Genomic DNA, 22304 nt, shown 5'->3' on the forward strand with positions numbered 1-22304 from the left:
AAAATATATATTGTAATGCTTAGTTCTGCTCTTTATATTGAAAGCAAAATTAGTGATTCGCGATCAAAATTCTTTAATGCGTAGGCAATTGTAAACTCAGGCATTCCGCTGCTCTTAACCTTCCAACGTTTAGTGCAAATTGACGAGAACATTGATGAGATGGATAACTGGATAAGTAGACTGAAGAACAGTGAAAAAAAGTAATAGTTGTTGGAAGCAATGGACAGGAGGAGAGAATAAATTTGAAAGATTAGCTGTACTTCAACAACAAAGACATAAACTTCAGCATTGATTTGACAAAGGTTTTATTATGATAGCATTACTTACTGTGTTTTACATGTTATAATTGATAACTATGTACTTGTTCCCAAGTTTCATATAACCTTATTACAGATGTTATTATGGGTTTCGAAGTTCTCAAGTAAAACCAGTAAACTTACTTAAAAAATAATTTAAATACCTTCTATCGTTCTTCACATTAGAAGAAGAATTAATATTCGTAATCAACATTAATTCTTCGGTGTTGAGGTAGTTGTAATTTCAGAGCAGCTCTTGACCCTTGTAAAAGTCATGTCGTTAGAAGCAAAAGACATGAAGAGAAAATAAAACTAGAAAATTTTAATTTGGATAAATTTACTAATAACTACTTATAAAAATGAAAAATTAAAGAGGTAAAATGAATTACACCTCTCGTATGAGTTAAAATTAACTTGTATATCTTAAAAAAATTTTAAAAATTAATCATTTAACTTTTCTAAAATCTAATTAAACTTTTGAGAAATGTTTGATTTAATTATTTTACTTTCTTATTTCTTCTTGTTTAAGTATTTATTAAGAAGTTTATTTTAATTAAATTTAAATATAATAGTACTAGATAACCCGTTCCACTTCAACAAACGAAGACAAACTTTGAACTCATAAAGGTGAAACTTTATTGATGTCTTATGAACATTACTTATGGTGGTTCAGATATGATAATCAATAACTAATTACAACAGCGGCACAAACAAATTAAAATCCACAATACAGCAGAAGTTCCCTACTGTTGAGCAACTTGAGCTTGAGTTTGCCAATGGATTTCAGACTCAGAAACACGTTTCTTGTATTGAGCAATGAAAGCAGTAGCTCTGATATCAATGACAGGATCAGCTACCCCCCAGCGACCTCTATCCTCATCACTAGGCCACACTTTGGTCCATTGCTTTGGCCCATCATCATAAGCATCTCTATACCCTCCACCTCTTTGCCTGTTGTTAGATTTGAAAATGTTGAAAACAGACTTGAAAGAAGAAGATTTCCTTTGCCTGTTCCCTCCCATGATGGCTCTTGGCTAATGGAAATTAGCACTTGAGGGTAGAGTGTAGTGAGTGAGTAGTGAGAATATTAGGCTTAGTGAGTAAATGATTTGAATTGTCTTGTGTTCCAAGTTGAAGGCTAGGGGGTCTCTATTTATATAGCACTACTAGACGTCTTATGTTATGTAGAGACAAGGGAATCTGATTCAAACCACCGGTAAGTCCAATATTCATGGTCCAAACAACCTCACATGGAACAGTAAACAATGATTCAACTTTTGGGCAAGGCACATTTTCTATGGTCCGCTGGTTTCTTGCTTGACTTGAATAGTCATGTGATTGGTGTTTGTTCTGTGTTTTCTTCAATGATGCACAACTGTTGGGCCTTTCATTCGCCTCTTAGTGTTTTAGTTTCCTGTTATTCTTTGCATTGTTTTATTTTGTAAGAAACATTTTACTGTTTTTGCATGCATTTTTGCACATGTTGAACTAGACAGATACCTAGCAGATATGATTTCTCACTAATTGGGACAATCAAATTCTTTCTCTGTTCAGTCCTTTACCGATTGGGTATTGGCAACTGTTGAAAATGTCACTTCTTTGCTAGATTTATCTAAGAAGCTTGATCTATGATCATACTAACTTTAACTATCCTATAAATTATAGAACTAAATGTCAGGTAAGATCTGCATGGATATTTTAAAACTAATGATCGCGATTATAATAAAATATATTAGTGATCATAATTTTGCAATTTACCTTTTAAAGTGTACCCTTTACGTTAGAGTAACTAATTCAGGTTTAATTCTAACCTTAGCTAGGTACGCAACCAAATAAGATAATAACAATCTCACAAACAGCATAGTAAACTGTTTGAGATGGCAGTGTCAAGATAAAATGAACAGTAAAAGCATTTATTTAAGACAATTACCTGTTCACATTAACATAAACATGGCTAAACAAAATATAATTAGTGTGAGGAATAAGATCAATGGGTTATTAACTAAATGAAGAATGAAGAAAGGTAGTCAAAAAATAGCTTTGTTGATTTGGTTCATGCATGCACATCACACAGGATAGGATGGTTTAGGTGTTTTTGAAATTTTATAAGAAGAAAAGAGTAAGATTAAAGTGATTTAAAATTATTTAAAAACAAAAGGTGATTCTTCTTTTCTTACAAGTTATTCTCATCCAGGGAAAGTCCTCAGTGGCTACAGACCGGTGGCTGCCAGCTGCAGGAAAGATTCATACTAAAATATATACTAAATTAACTAAAATTACAAGTTTTTACTTGCGGACTACTTAAACCCAAACAAGCAGTAAACAAGGGTATTGCTGCTGAAATAAAAAAGCTTTCCCTTTTCTTCTATCACTACTTGCAAGTTGTCAAGCCTGGGAATCTGGAAAAAAAAATATCTAATTTTAAATATTTTGTAAGGGCCAGTGTTTGGCATACCCAACTCCCACTCTTAGACACGGCCCTCTATATTATATTTATATTCTTTCTTTGCATTTGAACTGCTATTTTATGTCACCCTCATTATGCTCCCTTGCTGTAATCACATTTAAGCATTAAAAGTAATGTAGAACTGAAGAATAATGTGCGTTTTGTGTTTAATACTTAAATTACACGCTTTGCATAATTCTAGAACAATAATAACAAATACTCTTCTTAGGTGAGCACAAGCCCCAAGGCGGTGGTAGTTTGGAAAATAGGCAGCACCACATAAAGTTGGATGGAATATATATATATATATATATAGTATAAATTTTTAGTTCTCAAATTCATAATATATACATACATATATATACATGTTTTCCACCATCGAGAAAAACATTGAAATTTTACCTTTTTCATTTCTGCAGAAATATTCTTGACTGCCCAAATATTTGAAAAAAGGAAAATGAATGAGAACTTTGTAGTTTACTCTCTGAGCAATTAATCATGCTGTATATATATTTTACCGGTTGTCATGCTGATAAACGAGAATTTGCAACAATAATTATAGTGAAAGGTTATTTTGAATCTGAGATCAATATAGTTATACCCACCAAAGAAGGTTGAAAAGGACACTTAGATGTCTTGGGTTACTTTTAATCCAAAAATTTCAAGGTTTCAAGCCAACCAGAAGACAAAGGAGATTAACGTACGGATAATGGCTGTTTTCAATGTTGTAATTTATTGATTTCCTTTTGTATTTCCCTATCTGATATATATCCAATATCAAATTTGTACGGATCCTGTGATTTAACTTTGAAATATTCGCATCTTATATGATAAACATGTTAAAGATTATCTATTTGTTTTAAAAGTTTGGTGTAGCTTTTTGAAAGAAGATAGAGGTTAATTCTTTTACATATTATTTTGTCTGGTCGAAACGAAAAGGAAAAAGTTGAACCAAGTACCAACCCTATAACTCAAACTAATCGTCTAATCCCATTCAAAGTGATATATATCCATTTACATTTTTTCTATTATTGTTTGGATTTAATTGGCTTCAAAATTCGATTCACAAAAATAATTGTAAATATGATTAATTATCGAATCCAACCAAATTATTTGGTAATTACTTTTGAAAAATTCTCAATTCAATCCGAAGTTACACTTTGTCATTGTACTGATTCTTTAAAAATTTTGATCAATTAGTTTTTTCAAAAAATTCTTTGTGTTATCACAAAGATTTTAACATCAAATTAGTTCTTAAAAAATTGATCTATTGCTAAAATAATATCTTCACAACTTTAGTCCTCCGCAAGGACGAACATAACAACACTTTAACCCTTTTAGAGATTAATTATAAATGTATGATATAAATTTACATCTTAAAAGTGTATATATTGTATGAATAAAAGTTTGTTTTTGCAATTATTTTATTATTGAGTTAGATTATGTATACATGTTTTTATAATTTTATTTTTTTCTTTCTACTTCATCAACCATTTTATCACATGTTTCCCATTCTTCTAATACTATCTTCTTGTATGCATGTGTGTTGCATGCTTTTTATTATATGAACAATTAAATAAATATAATTCCTTTTCATTAACCTCTATTATATAAATGAGAATTTACTATTTGAAAAATAAAACATTAGTTGAATTATTCTTTTTACATTTTTACACGTATATATTTTAAAATTAAAATTAATTAAAAATATTGTGTGAATTATGCTTTCTCTTAGTATAATTATTTTTTCTAACTCATATATTTGTTAATTTCATTCTAAATTTTAAAAATTACCTTATGTATTTTTTATATTTTTTGTGAATATTTATTTTTATATTTATAAAAATTATTTCAATTTACTTTTAAGAGTCACATCTTTTAAATTTATGGTTATTAATATATATATATATATATATATATATACATATATTATTAATTATTGACATTTAATTCAAAAAAAAATTTTACCCTATACAATAAAAGTATTATTTTAAAATTATTTAATTTTATTATATGTTTATCATTGTAAGACATACTATTTATAGTTATAGTTATAGAGTTAAATTCAAATATTTTAAAAAAATTATTTAAAATAATTATATTATTTAATTATATAATAAAATAAAATACCTGTGCATTCAGGCTAAGGGAGTTTGAAGGTCATTTACCTGTGTAATAATTAAAGATGGTTTGTTTCATTATGAGATTTCAACTACTTTTAATCAAAAAGGTAAAACAATTCTCCCCACAAGATTCAGCTTGAGATCGATCCAATGTACTTTTTCTTAATTTAACCTTTATTGATAATCTCATTTCACACTACAGGATATATTCTAACATGATAAACCAACGCAACCAAACTAGCATGCAAATTAATTGGTATGCCGATAATTGGGTTGCCTCGTGAGTTGAGAACCAAAACAAACCTAATCTACTTTTAAAAATGTTTCTGAAAAACTTTTGGGTCAAAACCAACTTATCCACTGTTCTTTTCATGACTTCAACTATTGGGTTGGGTTTAGGTTGAGCTCGAAGGCAAGCAAACCAACCCAATGTCTGTCATCCATAAATTGATGACTATTGAAGTGTTTATTTGGTGAGGAACGATTGAAAAAGATATAGCGAGAATTAGATTGATAAGTGTACAATAAATTTGCATTTTATTTTATACTTGATGTATATTATTAAAATAATACATTAGATATATTATGTTATAATATTTTGTTTATTTCTAACCTAGATTCTCTACAGGATAAAATTTATACTAGATAATAGGATAAAAGAATAGAGTTATCATATCGTGCTAGTTGTTAAACAAATACTAACAATACAATATGAGAAAAAAAAATTCATCATCCCAAAACCTTCCTGGCACCATTTTATATTCATTTTGAACTTTTAATCTATGGTTGCACTAGCAACAAGCACTCAATGTCAGCAACGATGTTCACTTCTTCCATTGGCAACCCATAATTGACTAGAGAATCTAAATAGAGCAGAAATTTCAAATCATCCACCTATTCTCATTGATACAGCACATAAGAGTACATTAAATACATTATCTACGGTTCAGCACGGCATTAGATGAAAATGGTCCTTCAAGTACAACCACACAATACTTCAAGTGAATAGTTTCACGGGTGCATCTATGAAATCTATAATGTGAACCTGCCCATGCTAGTTACAGATGAGCTTATTTACAACACACTAACAAGCTCATTAAAACATGCTAGCATAATCTCCCAGATGTCTCTCATCAGGCAGCTTTTGCGAAACCAACTCGGAGATTCCCATAGTCAAAGATTGTGTGATATACCCTCATGAAAACATCGCCGAGAATCCTTCAGGCAGATAGTGATTGCGGTATCAGAAAAAAATAAATTGATAAAGGGCAAAGCTTAGAACGTGAGATATAAATTCATGCGTGGATGTTTTGTACTATGCATAAATAGAACAAATTGGTGAACGTAGTAAGAAAAACATACCAGAGAGGACCCCGTGGAGGAGCAATGTCAAAAGCAATAAACCCACTAAGACAAACTTCTGCAAAGCCTTCTCCAGTTTTCAAAATATACTGTAAAGTACAGAGCATTTTAAGAACCAGAAAAATAAATAAATAAATCAAGTGTTGGCATATAGATAATGGTAATATCATAAATCTATACTTCAACATGCTCTCCAATTCAATTATGTGTCAACATCTTTCGGAAAGTTTTTATTAGTTTTTCTTTCAATTATAATTCCATATATATATATATTTCTACCCAAAAGCGAAAATATTCACAAATTTATGAAGTAGAAACTTCCTGGCCCCAATGTTCTTTTGACACTTCGTATATTATGGAGTATAATCATGTACCAAAGCTGCATTGCAATTTAATTTAACAAAATCTCAAAACCTAACCTGCTCTGGAGTGAGGATGAAAGGTTTATGTCCAATAGTAATCGTGATGTTTGGTAAATGAGAAATGCTATTACAGTTTACTACTGACTCTCCATTTGGGCTTGGCAAGCTCTCGCACAGCTGCCAGCGATCGGGTGAAAAAAAAAAAATCAGCACACCATATAATGGGATAAATTTAAACAAGAATTGGATTTCAGGATGGGATGATTCAGAAGGCCTACTTGATTTACGTATTCAAATACTCTATCCTTGGTTGACTTTTGTTTTAGTTGATTTTGGACCCAAATCACAAGCATCTGACAGGAAGTGCACAAAGCAGTATCTTTAGCCGACAACTTTCCCTGTTCCTTTTCAGTCACCATCTCGATTTCATTTCTGCACAGTATTATTATTCAAAGTAAACTTAGGAGTCTATATCAGCCAAAATCTTCCAATGGCAAAAGAAGAAATTTATAAACCTAATTGTAACTAAGGGTATCAATCCCTGAGAAATGGATTGGTAATAGAGGTTCATTGACAATTCTTTCTTTAATAGAAAACTCCTGCATATTATATACTTGATTATACTTAGACATTGACTTGCAGCTCATAACCATAATTATCAATCATTCATCCAACGTCTTCAAATCACTTACACTATTGAAGTGTACTGAATCAAATATGACAAAAAGCGCATAGAAATATTGATATATAAAATTGGTTATTACAAATAAAAAAAGGAAAAAAAAAAACTAACCTCTCTGATTGACCCCTTTTGGCAAAACATAAACCAACCTGTGAGCATACATCACTAGGTCGTACCTGCAAATCAAGATCAAACTCATTTAGGTCCAAAGAGTGAAAACGCATAAGGGGAACAAGCAAAGAATGCTAATCAAAGGTGAAAAGAAAACCTAAGGAATCCCATATCAAGAAAACTTACCCCTGATATCAAGAGATCCCATATCAATTCTCCATAATCAGAAACAATTTCCTTACATTCTACACTTAAAATTCCTTCGGCTCCAATAGCATGATTGATTTCAGTTACAACAGTCTGAAATTAATTAGCAGTCAATAAAAAGTTATCAACAATAAATCACCAAAAAGTTGTCAGCACTCACAGTTGGACCAGCAAGCAATGATGTTCCTGAATCCACAATAGCAGCACAGCCACCCTCACAAACACCTAAAAATTGCATTGATATATTCCACAAATAGATTCACTTGCTAAGTAAAGATTCTGGCTAAAAAAAAATGCAAAGATACACTTTGTACCCAGATAACATTTCTTTAAAATATACTACAATAAGAAATAGTCTTAGTGGGATAAGACTTGGTTGTTATTGTTGTTATATAATAAGAAAGAAGGGGGAAAATACACTTCAAGTTTGTTCCTTATACCAATTATAAATCCTTTCAACCACTCACTTGCTCACTTATTTCCGAATAACTTCCAAAAGAGAACTATCCTACTGTTCAAGAACAATTAAGTCACCTGTTGAGAAATCTCCAATAAATAAATCTCCCATTTCAATCTGAAAAAGAAAATATCCATGTAAGCTGCTTTTCCACAATAAAAAATACATTTAAAAAGTTCCTGACCAAACTAAATTTTTGTTTCACTAACCTGCCAGTAACCTTTTTTAGTAACTGGAACATAAGTATGATTTCCTTTGAAGTGTTTTGGATCAGCACCTCCAAAAACTAGTTCACCGCCCTTTTTTGCTTTTGGATCCCCATTGAGCCAAAAAGAGAACACCTGCTCATCTACAAGATTTTGCTCCACCATATTGTACCTGCAATTTATAACGGATAAGTAAATTAAAGGACATAAAAGATTCACAATTTGTCCTAAGGATAGGACGAAACACACCATACTGGCACAGAATTTCCAACTGAGATCTCCTGAAACCCAAGCCCAAGTAATCCATCAAACTTCGCTAACACAAAGGAAAGACTTCCTTCTCGAGTAGCCTCAATGAAATCCTACAGTTAAAAGGAAAATATAATAGTGAGTTCTCTCTGAGTATTGCTGCAAAACTGTACAGTCTAGACGTGGGAGCTCATATATAAAGAAGCATTCACCTGATTCTTGACAACAAGAGTGCCAACATTAACATTATCTTTACTGAAAAAACCAGATATTGATCCAGATCCATATCTTATTTTACATGATGTTCCTGATTGACAAGTAGAAAAGCGAGTTTGAACATATTAAATGTCATCATATTAAATGGCATCTGAATAGCATACAGTACCACGTAATAAACGAGTTGCATCATTGCTTCTACCACTACAATGAATATGAAAAGAAGCCGGCATTACCATTTTTAGTATATGTTTTGGATTTCTTTGACTTGTACCATCGATGGGTATAGCAGGCAAGCTGTAAGATAACAATTGTCAATAGGACTCTAATACATACCATGTTTGTGAAGAACGAAGGCATAGGAGCTAATTTGAAAACTCACAGAAAAGTAGCACTTTGATGATGGAACCCAGAGGTTGGAACTACCGGTATCAAATATGACATCAAATTTCTGTGGGGGTGTGCCAATTCCAATCTCCCCATAATATTGAGCATCCAAATAATTCTTCAAAGGTACTATACCCTCATCGGTTGGTTTGTCAATGTACTGATCATATGCACCCAACACTGGTCTGGCAAATCTTAGCTTTTCTCTAACCATTCTAGCTGCTCTTATACTATCAAGATCTAGACCTCTCTTCTTCAAACCAATTCTCACAAGTCCAAAGGAGAAAGAAGGGAGCAGTGAGCATGTTAAAGCCCACAAACAAAAAGCCAACCACAAATATTTGTGCCCCATAGTCAGAGAAAATCTGTCAGACAGGATAATATGAAAGTGTGAAGAGATGGATATAGTCCCCTTGTTACAGAAAAGGAAGCAACCATGAATCAGGGAATGAAATGAACAGTAACACACTAAGTCCTCGCAGCCTAATTTCCGCCTTAACAGAACCACATATAATTAAATATTTAATCAGATAAACCAATAAGATGATATTATAAAAAATATTCTCAGGGGATTCAATTATTCTTGCAATAATTTTCTTGCCCCCTATTTAGAATAAAGCTTCCTCTATCTTCCGATAGTAATTTTTTACACACAATAACAACCTCTGTATGGTAAGCTTTTATTAGAATTTACAAAATATCACAAAATTTAATAATCAATAACATTAACTGTTAGATTTTTTAATAAAAACTAACTTTTTTCTTTTATTTCTTAACACATACCCTAGTGTAAAAAACATTAGAAAAACTAATTGTTTTTCTATACTAAAAAAAAAAAAAGACAGTTAAAAAATGGGAAAAATCCACTCAGCAGCAATATACCTTTCCCAGATTTGGTCAAAGTAAGATGGATCTACAAACATCATATACAACGTTATTAATGATATTATTAGAATGCGTCCCATATCACTTCTTATACGCAGAGCATCAGTAAGCAGCACAGCAGACTAATTTTATAGAATCCGTAGTCTTCTTCATCTTATCTCTTTATTTTCAGTTGATTTATGTACTTCTACGTTCGTTTAACCCATAAATAAAAAACATAAAGGACAGGTAAAAAACCCTTTTAACAATATTCTACAGAATCCTGATATCCATATGCGGAATATTCGAATAGATGCTTCAAACGAAAAAAAAAGGGTAAAAGTGAGATGACACGTGTTACACAGATATCATGGAGAGAGATCAAAAGCAGTGGAAATCTAAAGATAAGACACCACCGGAGAGAAATCAACTGAACTGAACTTAACATGATCATAAAATGATAAACATAAAAAGGAAAAGAAAAATCAAAATGAAATCTGTACTAAAAGCAAAATTAGAACAAGGCAAGTCCAGTGGAAAAAAGAAGAAATCAAAGGAAGCAAACCTTGACTACAGGCTACAGCAGATGATGGTGAAGGAAGTAGCGTAGTACTAAGGTGGAAAGCTGAAACGAAGTGAGTGTAGACCGTAGAGAGTTGAGTTTATGGAAGGACAGATAACTGCAACGCTAGGAACAGCGACGAATGGAACAATTTATAAGCAAAAATATAAATGTATATGAATATGAATATTAATTGCTATATAAAAATATCTGCGATGACAATAGCAATGCCACGTTTTTCTTTTCTCTTTTATTAATTAAACCAGGCTTCTCGGCCTGATGCAGTAATTATTAGGTCTAACCCGTTAAAATAGCGCATCAAAATATCTAACATCTCGCTCAGTTTCGAGTTTAATTATTTTCACGCACTCACTTAAATATTCCATTTTTTTCTTATTATATTTTTATTTTTAAAGTGATACATTTTTAATTAAATTTATTATTTTTAATTATTTATCTTCAGTTCTGTAAAACGAGTTAATAATTTTTTAGGTAATATAAAATGTTTTTGTTAGATTATGTCCAATAATATTTTGTTATTTTTATTATGCAAGTTTGACTTGGTGTCGCTAGTTTTTTTTTTTCACAGTTGGATATGTTATTTGAGTAGTTTTAAATAATTTTGAATTGTATTCTTAAATTAAATTATGTACTTTTTATCTCTTTAAATATTAATACGTTTTATAATTAGGTTCATTTTCAACATTAATAAAAATTTTAGAGTTTTTTAATGTAATTCTTGACATAATTAGTAATTAATTTTGAATATTTGTTTTATATTCTATGATTTCAGAAGACGAAATAAAACTTTAAATATTTTTATTAATTTTAGAAAAGAAAAACTAAAATGTATTTAAAAATAGTCATTTGTGACATTAAAAGTTATAAAAAAATAAAATATTATTGAAAAGGTTATTTAGATTGAAAATTTTATTAATTTCAATATTTAAAATATAATTTTTCAAGCTGAATTTAAGTATTTAATACTAATAATATTTTTTTAAAAAAATAAATATTTATTATACTTTATTTCTTTAATATAATAAATAGTTTATTTAATAATTAGTATTATATTTAAACATTTAAACACAATCTTAAAACTTAAAGTTAAAAAATAAATTATTTAAGATTTTAATTAAAATATATGGTTTATATATATTATTATTTAAAAACTATCATATAATTAAAATTAGTTTTATTTTTGTCGTTATGCACATATGATAAAATTAATTTTATTTATAATGATTAATAATGGAAGATTTTATAAAAATTTGAATTTTATTGATAATTATTAAAACGATATTTAATTATAAATTTAATTGATATATATTGATAGTATAATGTTTTATATATTATCATCCAATTACAGATAAATATATTAGTAAATATTATTAATTTTTGTAATAACTAAAAAAGAGGTGTGATAGGGAATGAAATTATAACTAAAATTAAAGTCTCAATTTTATAATTGTAAAATAGAGATACAACCTTACTTAGGATAAAAATTAATATTATCATCATCAACATTACAAAAATTATATAAAAATAATTGTAACATTTTCAAATATAAAAAACTATAAAAGTTTATTATTATTATTATTATTATTATTATTATTATTATTTGTGTAAATTATTAATAAAATAAATAATTAAAATTAAATTATTTTTTCAATTTTTTATATATTATAAATAATATTTTTTAATTTTTATTTAATATAATATAATTATTATATTATATTATATCATATGATAAAGAGAGTCAAATTTATTAATATTATCTGTCAAACTTGAAAACTTACGCCACTTAATAATTTTGTATATAATATAAAATTAATTAATTTAATAATTAAATCATCTTATAATATGTTTTTAATTATATTAAATATCACATAAGTTGAATATTTATAAATATATCATTCAAATTTTAATATTTATTTATATTTTAAAAACATACTATACATTAAAATAAAATAAACACAATAAAATACTTATTCATTTTATTTTTTTATAAAATTTTATAAAGTTAATCATTTATAAAAAAAAATTAAATTAACAATTAAATTGATTAATCTTATATTTTTAAAAATATATATAAAGAAACTAAATTAAAACAACACTCAGCATAGTCTGCGACTAATAAAGAAAGGATAAAATTAGGTGGAGAAATATAAACAGTTAATTCCTCTTTTGCTAATCTATCTGCCACAAGATGGGCTTCTCTAGGAATATAAACACACAAAAATGCTGAAAAGTGAAAAAATAATTCTTTGATTTGTTGAACGAGATCGAAACATGGATGATGTCGAGCACACCCCTCCTCAATTAACTTAATTGCTTCCATGAATCTGATTCACAAGTGATTAGGTTTCCTACATGACGGTCCTTGAAAAATGGTCCACAATTCAACCATGAGGATTGAGACACGTCCTAATTTCCTGGAGAAGGCGAGTACATTCAACTATGCTTGAGTTAGCTTCAATATCATGGATCAATTGACAGACTGCAGGGCCTACAGTGCTCCATTAAGGTTTGTAGAAGATTGCTTCTAAACCATTCGAGCCCCGCGATTTGAAGCCTCCCACACGTTTCATAGTTGCCAGAACCTCCTCATCACAAATAGGCGCACCAATATGGGCTTTTATCATCATCATTAATGTGAAAACCAATTTTTTGCCACTAATTTTTTAGAGAAAAATGGAAATTTTTTGAAAAAAGAGACTGGTTTCCGGAACAGAAGTCTGCACTGTACAGGCTTATACTCCTGATATCAAAAACCGATTTTAAGCATAAAAAAGGAAAACTCAAGATTTTTGGCATTTTGTAAAAACATAAAGGAACTAGTACAAAGAAGCAAGTAAGAGATCCAATGAGAGTATTCTTTTTTCCTCTAAAAAAGAAAACAAAATTTTCAAATGAGTTTTCATAGGAGAGGAGAAATTTTTTAGGGAAACAACACAAGTTTTTCAGCGAGAGCAAAATTTTTAAAGACAAAGTGGAGAACAAATGAATATTAAGAAAGAAAAACACGAAATAGGAGACAGTACAATCAGAGAGAAGACTAACTGAAAAAGGAGAGCAAAGACGAAAACCAAAAGCTAAAAGAAGAAGAAACCAACCACTTAATCTCATTCTCTTTGTTCTTGGTTCAGATGCTAACTGTATTTAAGGTATTCTATTTTTTTCTTCTTTCTTTTTCCTTTGCATTCGAAACTCATCTTGCTCTAACTGGAACTCTAGTAAACTCTTATAAAAATGAACCGTGGAGTAGAAACCAAATAATACAGACATAAAGTTACTTATCTCAAACCACTTCGTAAAGCTTCATATTCCATTTTTTATTTTATATATATTATTATTAAAATAAAAGTTGAAATGACCTCTCGACATTCAATATGTCGAGAGTTATAAATGCTTGCACCCTCAACATTAATTTTCAATGCTACTTTTGGCGCTTTGTTCTTCTTCTTTTTTTATTGTTATTATATCATGTTAAATTTCTTATTATTATTATTAATTTTATTTATTTATTTTAGTTTTGGGCTCAGTAACCCTTGTTAAAAAAAAACAAAACATTTTAAGTCTAAATTTTTTTAGGTTATTTTTTTTCTATTTTGACTATTATTTTATTTATTTGTCTTTAACTAATTTCAGTGAAATTAGTTTATTATTATTTTTTATACCTTTAAATTCAACTTACCTTATTTTATGTTACTTTTATAATATTAGTATTTATTTTGATATTTTATTTGATTTCTATTTTCACTTATAAAAGGTTTTCTCTTCATAAAAATTAAATAAAAATAAAATAAAGTAAATTACTTTTTTATAATTCTTGGATTTTCTTTCTTGTATCTATTTCATTATTTATTTATTATTATTGTAGCATTATTTTTCTTTGCTATTTTATGTAGATTTAGAATGTAATTTGATATTCATGTGTTTTGTTTCTATTTGTTTTGGTGAATGACTTATAGTTTTTTTTTTTTTGTTATATAATCAATTAATAAATAATAATATAATTGCATCAATTTATAACACAAACTTATAACTTCTCTATTGTCATGTATTATAAATTGATGAAGTTTATGTGTATCTACGTTGTCAAGACTTTATGCAATTTTAATTTATCATATATTGTCTATAATCAATTAGTTAACCATATTAACAATTAATCAAGATATATTTCTCTTCTAATTACTAACTTATGAATCAATCAACTAATTTTAATTTAAATTGTCTTATTAATGAAACAATTTATAATGCTAATGTGTAGAGACTCTGCCTCTGTGTGTTATAAATTGTCAAAATCAATTTGTATCAATGTTACTTTAGGTTCTATATAATATAAACTTATCAAATGAAGTTTTTAATTTTTTATTAAATAAATATTTTCTTTAATCAATTCAAATATTTATTTATTTTTATTAAAATAAAATTAATTTCATATTTTAAAATTTCTTAAGTCATATTTCTAATTGTGATAAATTAAATAACTAAACATTTTCTTACTTATTTATACAACTTTCTATAAAATCGATGTGTAATTTACATTACCTTTGATTATTCAATAAATTATAAAAGATTTATGTATAGCTCACGCTATCTTAAATTTTCTTTCAACATTAATCATAATTAAAATTTAGATTTAAATTTAAATACTTAGTTTATGAATAAAATATTTTTAACGATTTATAATATAGTTGTGTGATCTTCCTTCACCTTCTGTATTATTCCTTATAAAGTACATGTATAACTATGTTATCTTGTATCTTAAATATTTTAATTTTATAAATATAATTTTAATCTCAAAACAAAATTTTTTTTTACTAAACTTAATTTTAATTAACCAATTTTGTAATTTTTAGGTAAAACTACGTGACTTTTGAGTTTCTCATTGCACAGGATACATAGGAGTAGGGAACCGAACCCATCGAGTCAAAACAATTTTCAAAATAAATTTTCTCTTTGTTAAGATACCTAAACAATATCTCAATAAATAATTTTTTTTTCGTCTAAAACGAAGAGAAAAAAATAATTATTGTTTAGAGGTTAAATAAATATTTTTTAAATTTAAGATAAATTTACACAACTAATTTAAGGTAATTATTTTAAAACGGACGTTGTAGGTGCTAATACCTTTCCGACACGTAAATAACTTATGAACTCATATTTTGTTTCAAAGATCATATTATTTTTAAATTTTTTTAAGGTTTTCTGAAAATAAACCTTGGTGGTAAGTTCTCTAATTTTATAAAAAAAATATTTTTATTCTTAAAAGATATTTTTCTTAAACAAGTTTTTTGCGATCATTTAGGTCGCGACAATTAAGCTTAAGGAAAATGTTTGATAGACAGAAAGGTGCAACATCACTTGTATCATAGAACAAGATTTTATAGAAGTTAGTTACCAATCTTAAATTATTTTTTGGTGAGACCCATTCATTACTGTCATTCAGTAGTTTTTCAACTCTTTCTTTCTTCTACATACGATGGTTGATATGTGAAAAAATTGACTGTTTCAATGACCCATCTGAAGCCATTTGTAACGTGATTTTTGGAACCATATTATCTCTTCTCGCTTCAAGATAAGGTCTAGTTCAGATCATAGCTCAACCTAAAGTTTTTCCAAAAAATGGTTGAGGCCAAGAAGAAGCTCATATGCAATCTCATTCAAACGCCTAAGAAGCCTTTGTTTTGCATAAAACACGTTCCCAAAAGTAGTTTTGTCCCACTCCATTAAAGTTTGCTTTGTATGCCCAACCTGCTGGTTCCAATTAATTTTTGCATTCCATCCATTCCGTATAACATTATGGAAATCTTCATGAGTAAGCTAGGCAGCCTCAAAACAGAAAGGTGTCCTAGACTGACGCACTGAGTGAATTATGCTTAATCGCAAAAGAATTGGGGAGTGATCAGATTTTAGAGGGTTGAGATGTGTTAACGATGCTTCAAGGAATATTACTCGCCAGTTATAGGAAGCCAAAGCTCTGTCCAAACATTCAAACAAATTGCCTCAACATCACGTGAAAGGAGCGCTTGTAAAGCCCAAGTCCAAAAGGTTACATTGATTTATACAATCATGGAATGCAATGTCTCCTCTAATAATGGATCTGCCCTTACTGTCTGATCTTTCTTGGTTAAAAAAGACCGCATTGAAGTCTCCTATTAACATCCATGGACCAACAACTAGATTTGCAAGGCAGATGAGGTCTCTCCAAAGTGGTATATGTCCTTGACTGTGGGGACTTGCATATACCATGGTGTAGAACCACGTCGAGTCATCATTATGGATTTTAAGATGAATGAATTGAGTGATGTGTTCAAGTACGTCAATTTGCCATTTACTTGAGTTCCACATACACCATAAACCCCTTGCGTGGCCTTGCGCTTGTACTATGAAGCACTTATCAAGCGAGATTCTACGTGTTATCTGCGATGCCTTGTCCACACTCATGTGAGTTTCCATTAAGCAAAGAAGTCCAACCTTGTATTCATTAATGATATCATTAACCAAAGATTAAAACCCTCGCCTGTCGGCTCTCCTACAGTTCCAACTTAAACAATTCACAAGGAACCACTAATATAGGTGGGTTGTAAAACCCCTGACATATCTGCACTTGCTTCATTAACCACTCCTTGATTAGTAGCATCACTGGAAGAGCACGTAAAGCTTGGGTCCAAGTATTGTAGCATCTTCATTGCATAAGACTTCAATTCAGCCTTAGCCACGATCAGTTTGGTCGAGAACTGATTCACAAATAGGTTAGGGTTAAATTCAGAAGCCACGGACTGAATGCCTGCAAGTACTCTCCTGGTATTCTCCTTCTATTCCATGGCCATGTTTAACGTGGATCCAGATTGAGGATTCGCATCTACCGCGGGTGCAGAAGGCAGTATGTTTATAGCATTGAGATTACTCTCCAAGGTCCGAGGTCTTTGATGACCACAGTGCCCATCTTTGGCTTTAGATGGTTATTTTTCGCTTGTTGGTTATTTTTCCCCGCCTTAGGGTTACGAATTCTTGTTTTTTGAATCTTGTCTTGGGAGGATATGATAGTTGTGGGTTGTTGCATGGATTGTATGTCACTATTCATGTAGGAAATATTTGGAAAGAGGGTGTTTGCCCCTTACAGATGTGGCAATGGAGTCTTAATAATGGTTTGGTTTAGGCGCAAATCTATTGCATTCTGTGAGTATCAGGATTGGAAACTACCACTTTTTAAAATTGAATTAGGTAGATTTTTTCCAGATTTTCTCTTCCGTTAACCACCATCCAAGGCCTGTAGAATGCCTCAGAATCGGGGATAGTATTATCTTCTTCCGTGATGTGCGCTGCATCATCAACCAGAGGTTGTGCATCCTTGGTTTGGGTGGACTGCATTGTTGTGTGTTGATCATCCACATGCAAGTCCATGGTGCCCCTATTTGTTGTATCGTTGACACCATTCTAAATGGAATTATGGGCCACTAGGTCAATGCACATCTCTTGTCAGTGCCCATATTTTCCACATTTGAAACAAATTGCATGCAAACCTTTGTACTCTAATTTAATAATATGCCCCAAAACGTTTATCATAGAAACCAGTTTTTTATTGAGGTTGATCTCTACACAGATCCTGGCAAATTTCTCACGTGAATAGATCAAGGTCAACTTGTCAATCTTCAACATTGATCCTAGTTTGTTTCCCACACACCATAGAAAACGATCGTTATAGAGCTCAATGGGGAGGTCAGGAATACGAATCTAAGTAGCCACTTTCCTTGTTTGAGATATCGTCACCGTGAAGAAAGGCCTCCATCTTTACACCTGAATGTAGTGGTCAGCAATCATCTAGGGGCCTTCATATAAGGCGTGGCGATAGTCTTCTTCTGCCGTGAATTGAATCAAAAAATAGTCATTAGGCATATCAATCATGCGCATTGATTCTATCTTGATCTAGTCTCTATTAACTTTGTTCTCCAATGCCTTGAAAGAAATATGTTTACCCAGTATATGGATAATAAGCACATTCTTCCAGGGTGAGTACTATTCCTCAAACTTCTCTTGTGAAACATTAATGATAAGGCATGAGTCAGGGTTAGTCTCCTCCTTCGCCATGCAGTCATTCTCTTCAGTGAACATTTTAATATTTTTTTTATATTTATAACTCAAAGAATAAAAGAAAAATTAATAATATTTTATATCTAAATGTTTTTAAGATTTAAATAAGATCTCATTTCTATAATTTTTTTTAAAAATATTTAATTTTTTAATCTTTATTTTATTAGTAGGTTATTAATTTATTTAATTATTTACTTACATAAGATTTGAATTGATATATATAATTTAATCAAAATTGAAGCAAATAAAATATATTATGAATAAATATTATATTTTTAATAAAATTTTAAGTTATAAATTTAAAATTTTAAAATTAAATTAACAAATTATAGTATACTTTTATTCATATTAATTGTGTATCATATTATATAAATTAACATACGTCACATAAATAAATAAATAAATTATTATTAAAAAATAAAAATAAACTCAAAATTTCCAAGAATCAAAATCCTATTTAAACTTATTTTAAAAATGGTTTTTGGTAATCTCTTTTTACTTTTTATAATAAGAAGACAAGAAAACACCTTCACAATATCAAATAAATTGTGAGCCCAAGTCCACTTTCTCCCAGCACGGCTGTGTTCTGTTGCACAAGGTGAAGGTAGAGAGCAGTAACGCCTTTGTTTTTTGAGGTAATTTTTATTACTTGTGTCAGTCTGAACTGAAGCTTTGATTCAAATTCACCTTCGCCATTGAAGAATTCTCTCCGTTAGCTGTGATGTGACCACTATTCTCTTTCCTTTCATACCCACTATTCCTTTCTTTATGTTAAATCTCAGGTTGCTGCAAACCGATTGTCAATTCATTTTTTTTTCTCTTTCGGCCGTTATTCTTTGGTTCTGATTCTACTTACAAATTAAAATCTGGTGTTACCTTTAATTTGATTGTTTGACGACCTTGCTTTGTCTCACGTGCGCTCTAACTGTTCGAGGAAATGTCCCATTTTTATTGTCATGGTCTTTTTCATATGTTTGCTTGCGTTGCGAACGCTGATGCATAATGACTCTGTTATATGCTTATTGTTGTATTAGAGTGATTCAAGTGACCAATGGGTGGTAGAGATTAGTTATGATGTGTAATAGTTAGTTGGTTCCATGGGCTATATAAGCTTCCTATCTCCTCTTGTAATCTAACCTCTTCACTCATTTAGATTAATACAATTTTATTTTTTTCTCAACTTAGTTTACTTATTCTTCCATTTTAGTTTCTATTATTTTCTCTGAGCCATGTTTCTTGACAATGGGGATAATCAGGTAACCAAAACGATGTCGCTGAGGCGTTTCTTAGGGTATTCTGATGGTGAGCTCATGAGGCCTGATGCAAAACCTTGTTCTAGGCTAATGAGGCACACGGCCGCAATCTATAGTGTTGGTGGAGCATTAGGATTTTGGGTTCTTTGCAGAATGCACTATGGTTTAGCTATTCCCCTCCCTTTCTTCTGAACTTTCAGTTCTAATTTATGCACACACAGATACAATATACACATCGAAAATCTCTTTCTATAATTTTTGAGTTTTTTCATAACAGTTCATCATTTTTTTTGCTTTGTTGGTCATGTAGGTCCTCGAATTACAATTCCTAGGAGTCTTCGTTGGGCAGCTTGTGGAGCTGTGACTGTGAGCTCAAGCACGGCTTTGCTGGTTCGTTTGTTTAGTCCTGAATGTGAGCCCCAGAATATAGCTGCTTATGACAATAAAAAGTAACACTCATTTTGTTACCCCTTTCCTTTTTCCCTACTGATTAATACAAAAAGGGGAAAATGATTCGTTTGTGGTGATGTTATCATTGTTTTTTTATTTTTTTGCCGGAGAGATGAACCAGCGAGATTGAAATCACATCCCTCTGGTAACTTTATAATATACGAATATCCTGCATGTGTAAGTTTTATGGTAAGAATGTCGTCTTATGGGATAAGAAAGGGAAAATTAGGCTAATTACTCTCACTATATTTAGCTATTACAAAGGGTAAAACATGTTAACTATGATTAGGTTTGGCTAGATATTTAATTTATATATAGTTTATTTAATTTAAATAGACGTGTTTAGTAGATGAGCTTATGTTTCTATTTCCATTTCTTTTCTATATGTTACATAAAATATAGTGTTTAAATTTATGGTTTATAACTTATTGTTTTTTACCCTTAATGTTTTTATAAAAAAAATTCATTTATTGTCTTACTTTAAAAGATAAGACTACTCTAAGGGTTCATTCTTTACTTCACTTTACAAACAATTTTCCTTTCGAAGAACTTCTTTCACACGGACACAATTTCAGTTATAATATTTTAAATAGATGATCATAATTTTTTTAATGGAGATTCACCAATTTTAACAAATTTCTTAAATATAAAATTATATTTTATGACTATTGTATTTTATTTTTTAGCATAAAATTATATGTAAAATACTAGATCAATAGACAAATTTCTTTCAAAGAGAAAATTAATAAAAAAAATATTAATCAAGTCATAAACAAAGTATTGAGTTGTTTATAAAGGGAAAAAAAAGTGACGAATTAAGCTCAAACTTTAGAATATTTATTTGAGATAAGCTTAAATATTAAATTTGCTTCATTTAAATAAATAAGTTGCACTTGAATCTTCTTTTTATTCTCCTTTCTCCCAATTTACTGTATTTTTAAATCTAGCTTGCTAGTTGATATAACCCTGCTTATACTTAATGCATCCTACTTATGATCATATTATTGTTATTATATTTCACACATATCTCAAAATAAATATAAAATAAATGAATACATACATTCGAACACCCACTTATTTGAGAATAAATTCATTGATATAAAACAATTTTTTCAAAGACAAAATAAGTCACTCCTTGATCATGTTTTTAATACTAAATGTAGTTTCTTAGCTTTCATAGCAAGTATTTTATGTGTTCTTTAACAAGATTGTTAGGCTAAATCATATAAAAATCTTAGAAGAAAGTATTTGTAGTTACGTTGGATTTTATTTTATTTTTTAACTTCAAGATGCTTACAGTTCATTTTTAATTTTTTTTTTCCACATTATTTTGTGGGATAAAGTGAGCTGAAATAAAAAGAAAGAAAAAAAAAATGGTGAAAACTAGAGCTGGTTTATTATAAATGAATAAAGCTAGCAAAATGATTCAGTCATTTCAATTAAGTCTATTTTTAAGCTCAATTAATTATAATTTATTTATTTAATTCATTTGAGTTATTTTAATTAAATTTGAACTTATTTAATATATCTAAATGTAAAACGTCAGTTTGAATTTTACTTAAACTCCTATTTTTATAGCACAAATAAAACACAAGTTTTTTTTAATCCGACAGGGTTCAAAACTCAACCTAAACTTGTGCATAACGTATTCCGAAATTTGTTGATTTTTTAATCATTTTTAAACATTAATTATTAAAAATATAATTTAATGATTAATATTTTTAAAAATTTTATTTTAATAAATACTAAAAAAATTATGGTGTGATAAAAAAAAATTGTAATGTATACAGTAAAGGCTCCATTTAACATGAGTTAACATTTAAGTAATGCATGTGTGAATTAGCATGTTATAATCATTAAATATATTTAAAATTAAAATAAATTAACAATTGAAGTCTTTTGTCTTTATTTAATAATACTAATTTTTATAAACTTATTAGTTAATCCTTTGTAAAATTTTGAAAATTTCTC

The 22304-nt window shown here is 29.4% G+C and overlaps 2 protein-coding genes across 5 annotated transcripts; one reads left to right on the forward strand and one right to left on the reverse strand.

Moving 5' to 3' along the window:
- Window positions 1-5594: 5594 nt before the first annotated feature.
- On the reverse strand, window positions 5595-10708 carry LOC113873403 (aspartic proteinase-like). Of its 3 annotated transcripts, none has more exons than XM_027511508.1 (14): window positions 10534-10708; window positions 9100-9469; window positions 8954-9014; window positions 8714-8808; window positions 8502-8614; window positions 8256-8424; window positions 8124-8163; window positions 7750-7814; window positions 7569-7682; window positions 7383-7447; window positions 6868-7021; window positions 6647-6766; window positions 6228-6316; window positions 5595-6083 (listed from the first exon to the last, which is right to left on the reverse strand). In XM_027511508.1, the coding sequence occupies exons 2-14, from the start codon at window positions 9454-9456 to the stop codon at window positions 5999-6001; spliced, it is 1527 nt and encodes a 508-aa protein (XP_027367309.1). In that variant the 5' UTR covers window positions 9457-9469; window positions 10534-10708; the 3' UTR covers window positions 5595-5998. The 3 variants fall into 3 exon arrangements, with proteins under 3 accessions (XP_027367309.1, XP_027367308.1, XP_027367310.1); XM_027511507.1 differs by lacking the exon at window positions 10534-10708 and adding an exon at window positions 9987-10529 and having other exon boundaries at window positions 5597-6083; XM_027511509.1 differs by lacking the exon at window positions 10534-10708 and adding an exon at window positions 9972-9996 and having other exon boundaries at window positions 5597-6083.
- Window positions 10709-19208: 8500 nt separating this feature from the next.
- Window positions 19209-20470, forward strand: LOC113873587. Of its 2 annotated transcripts, none has more exons than XM_027511771.1 (3): window positions 19209-19265; window positions 19887-20046; window positions 20194-20470. In XM_027511771.1, exons 2-3 carry the CDS (start codon window positions 19899-19901, stop codon window positions 20334-20336), a joined length of 291 nt encoding a protein of 96 aa, XP_027367572.1. In that variant the 5' UTR covers window positions 19209-19265; window positions 19887-19898; the 3' UTR covers window positions 20337-20470. The 2 variants fall into 2 exon arrangements, with proteins under 2 accessions (XP_027367572.1, XP_027367573.1); XM_027511772.1 differs by lacking the exon at window positions 19209-19265 and adding an exon at window positions 19301-19412.
- Window positions 20471-22304: the final 1834 nt, after the last annotated feature.

This window comes from Abrus precatorius, unplaced genomic scaffold (assembly GCF_003935025.1).
Source record: "Abrus precatorius isolate BTA unplaced genomic scaffold, Abrus_2018 Scaffold7, whole genome shotgun sequence".
Classification (NCBI taxonomy): Eukaryota; Viridiplantae; Streptophyta; class Magnoliopsida; order Fabales; family Fabaceae; genus Abrus; species Abrus precatorius.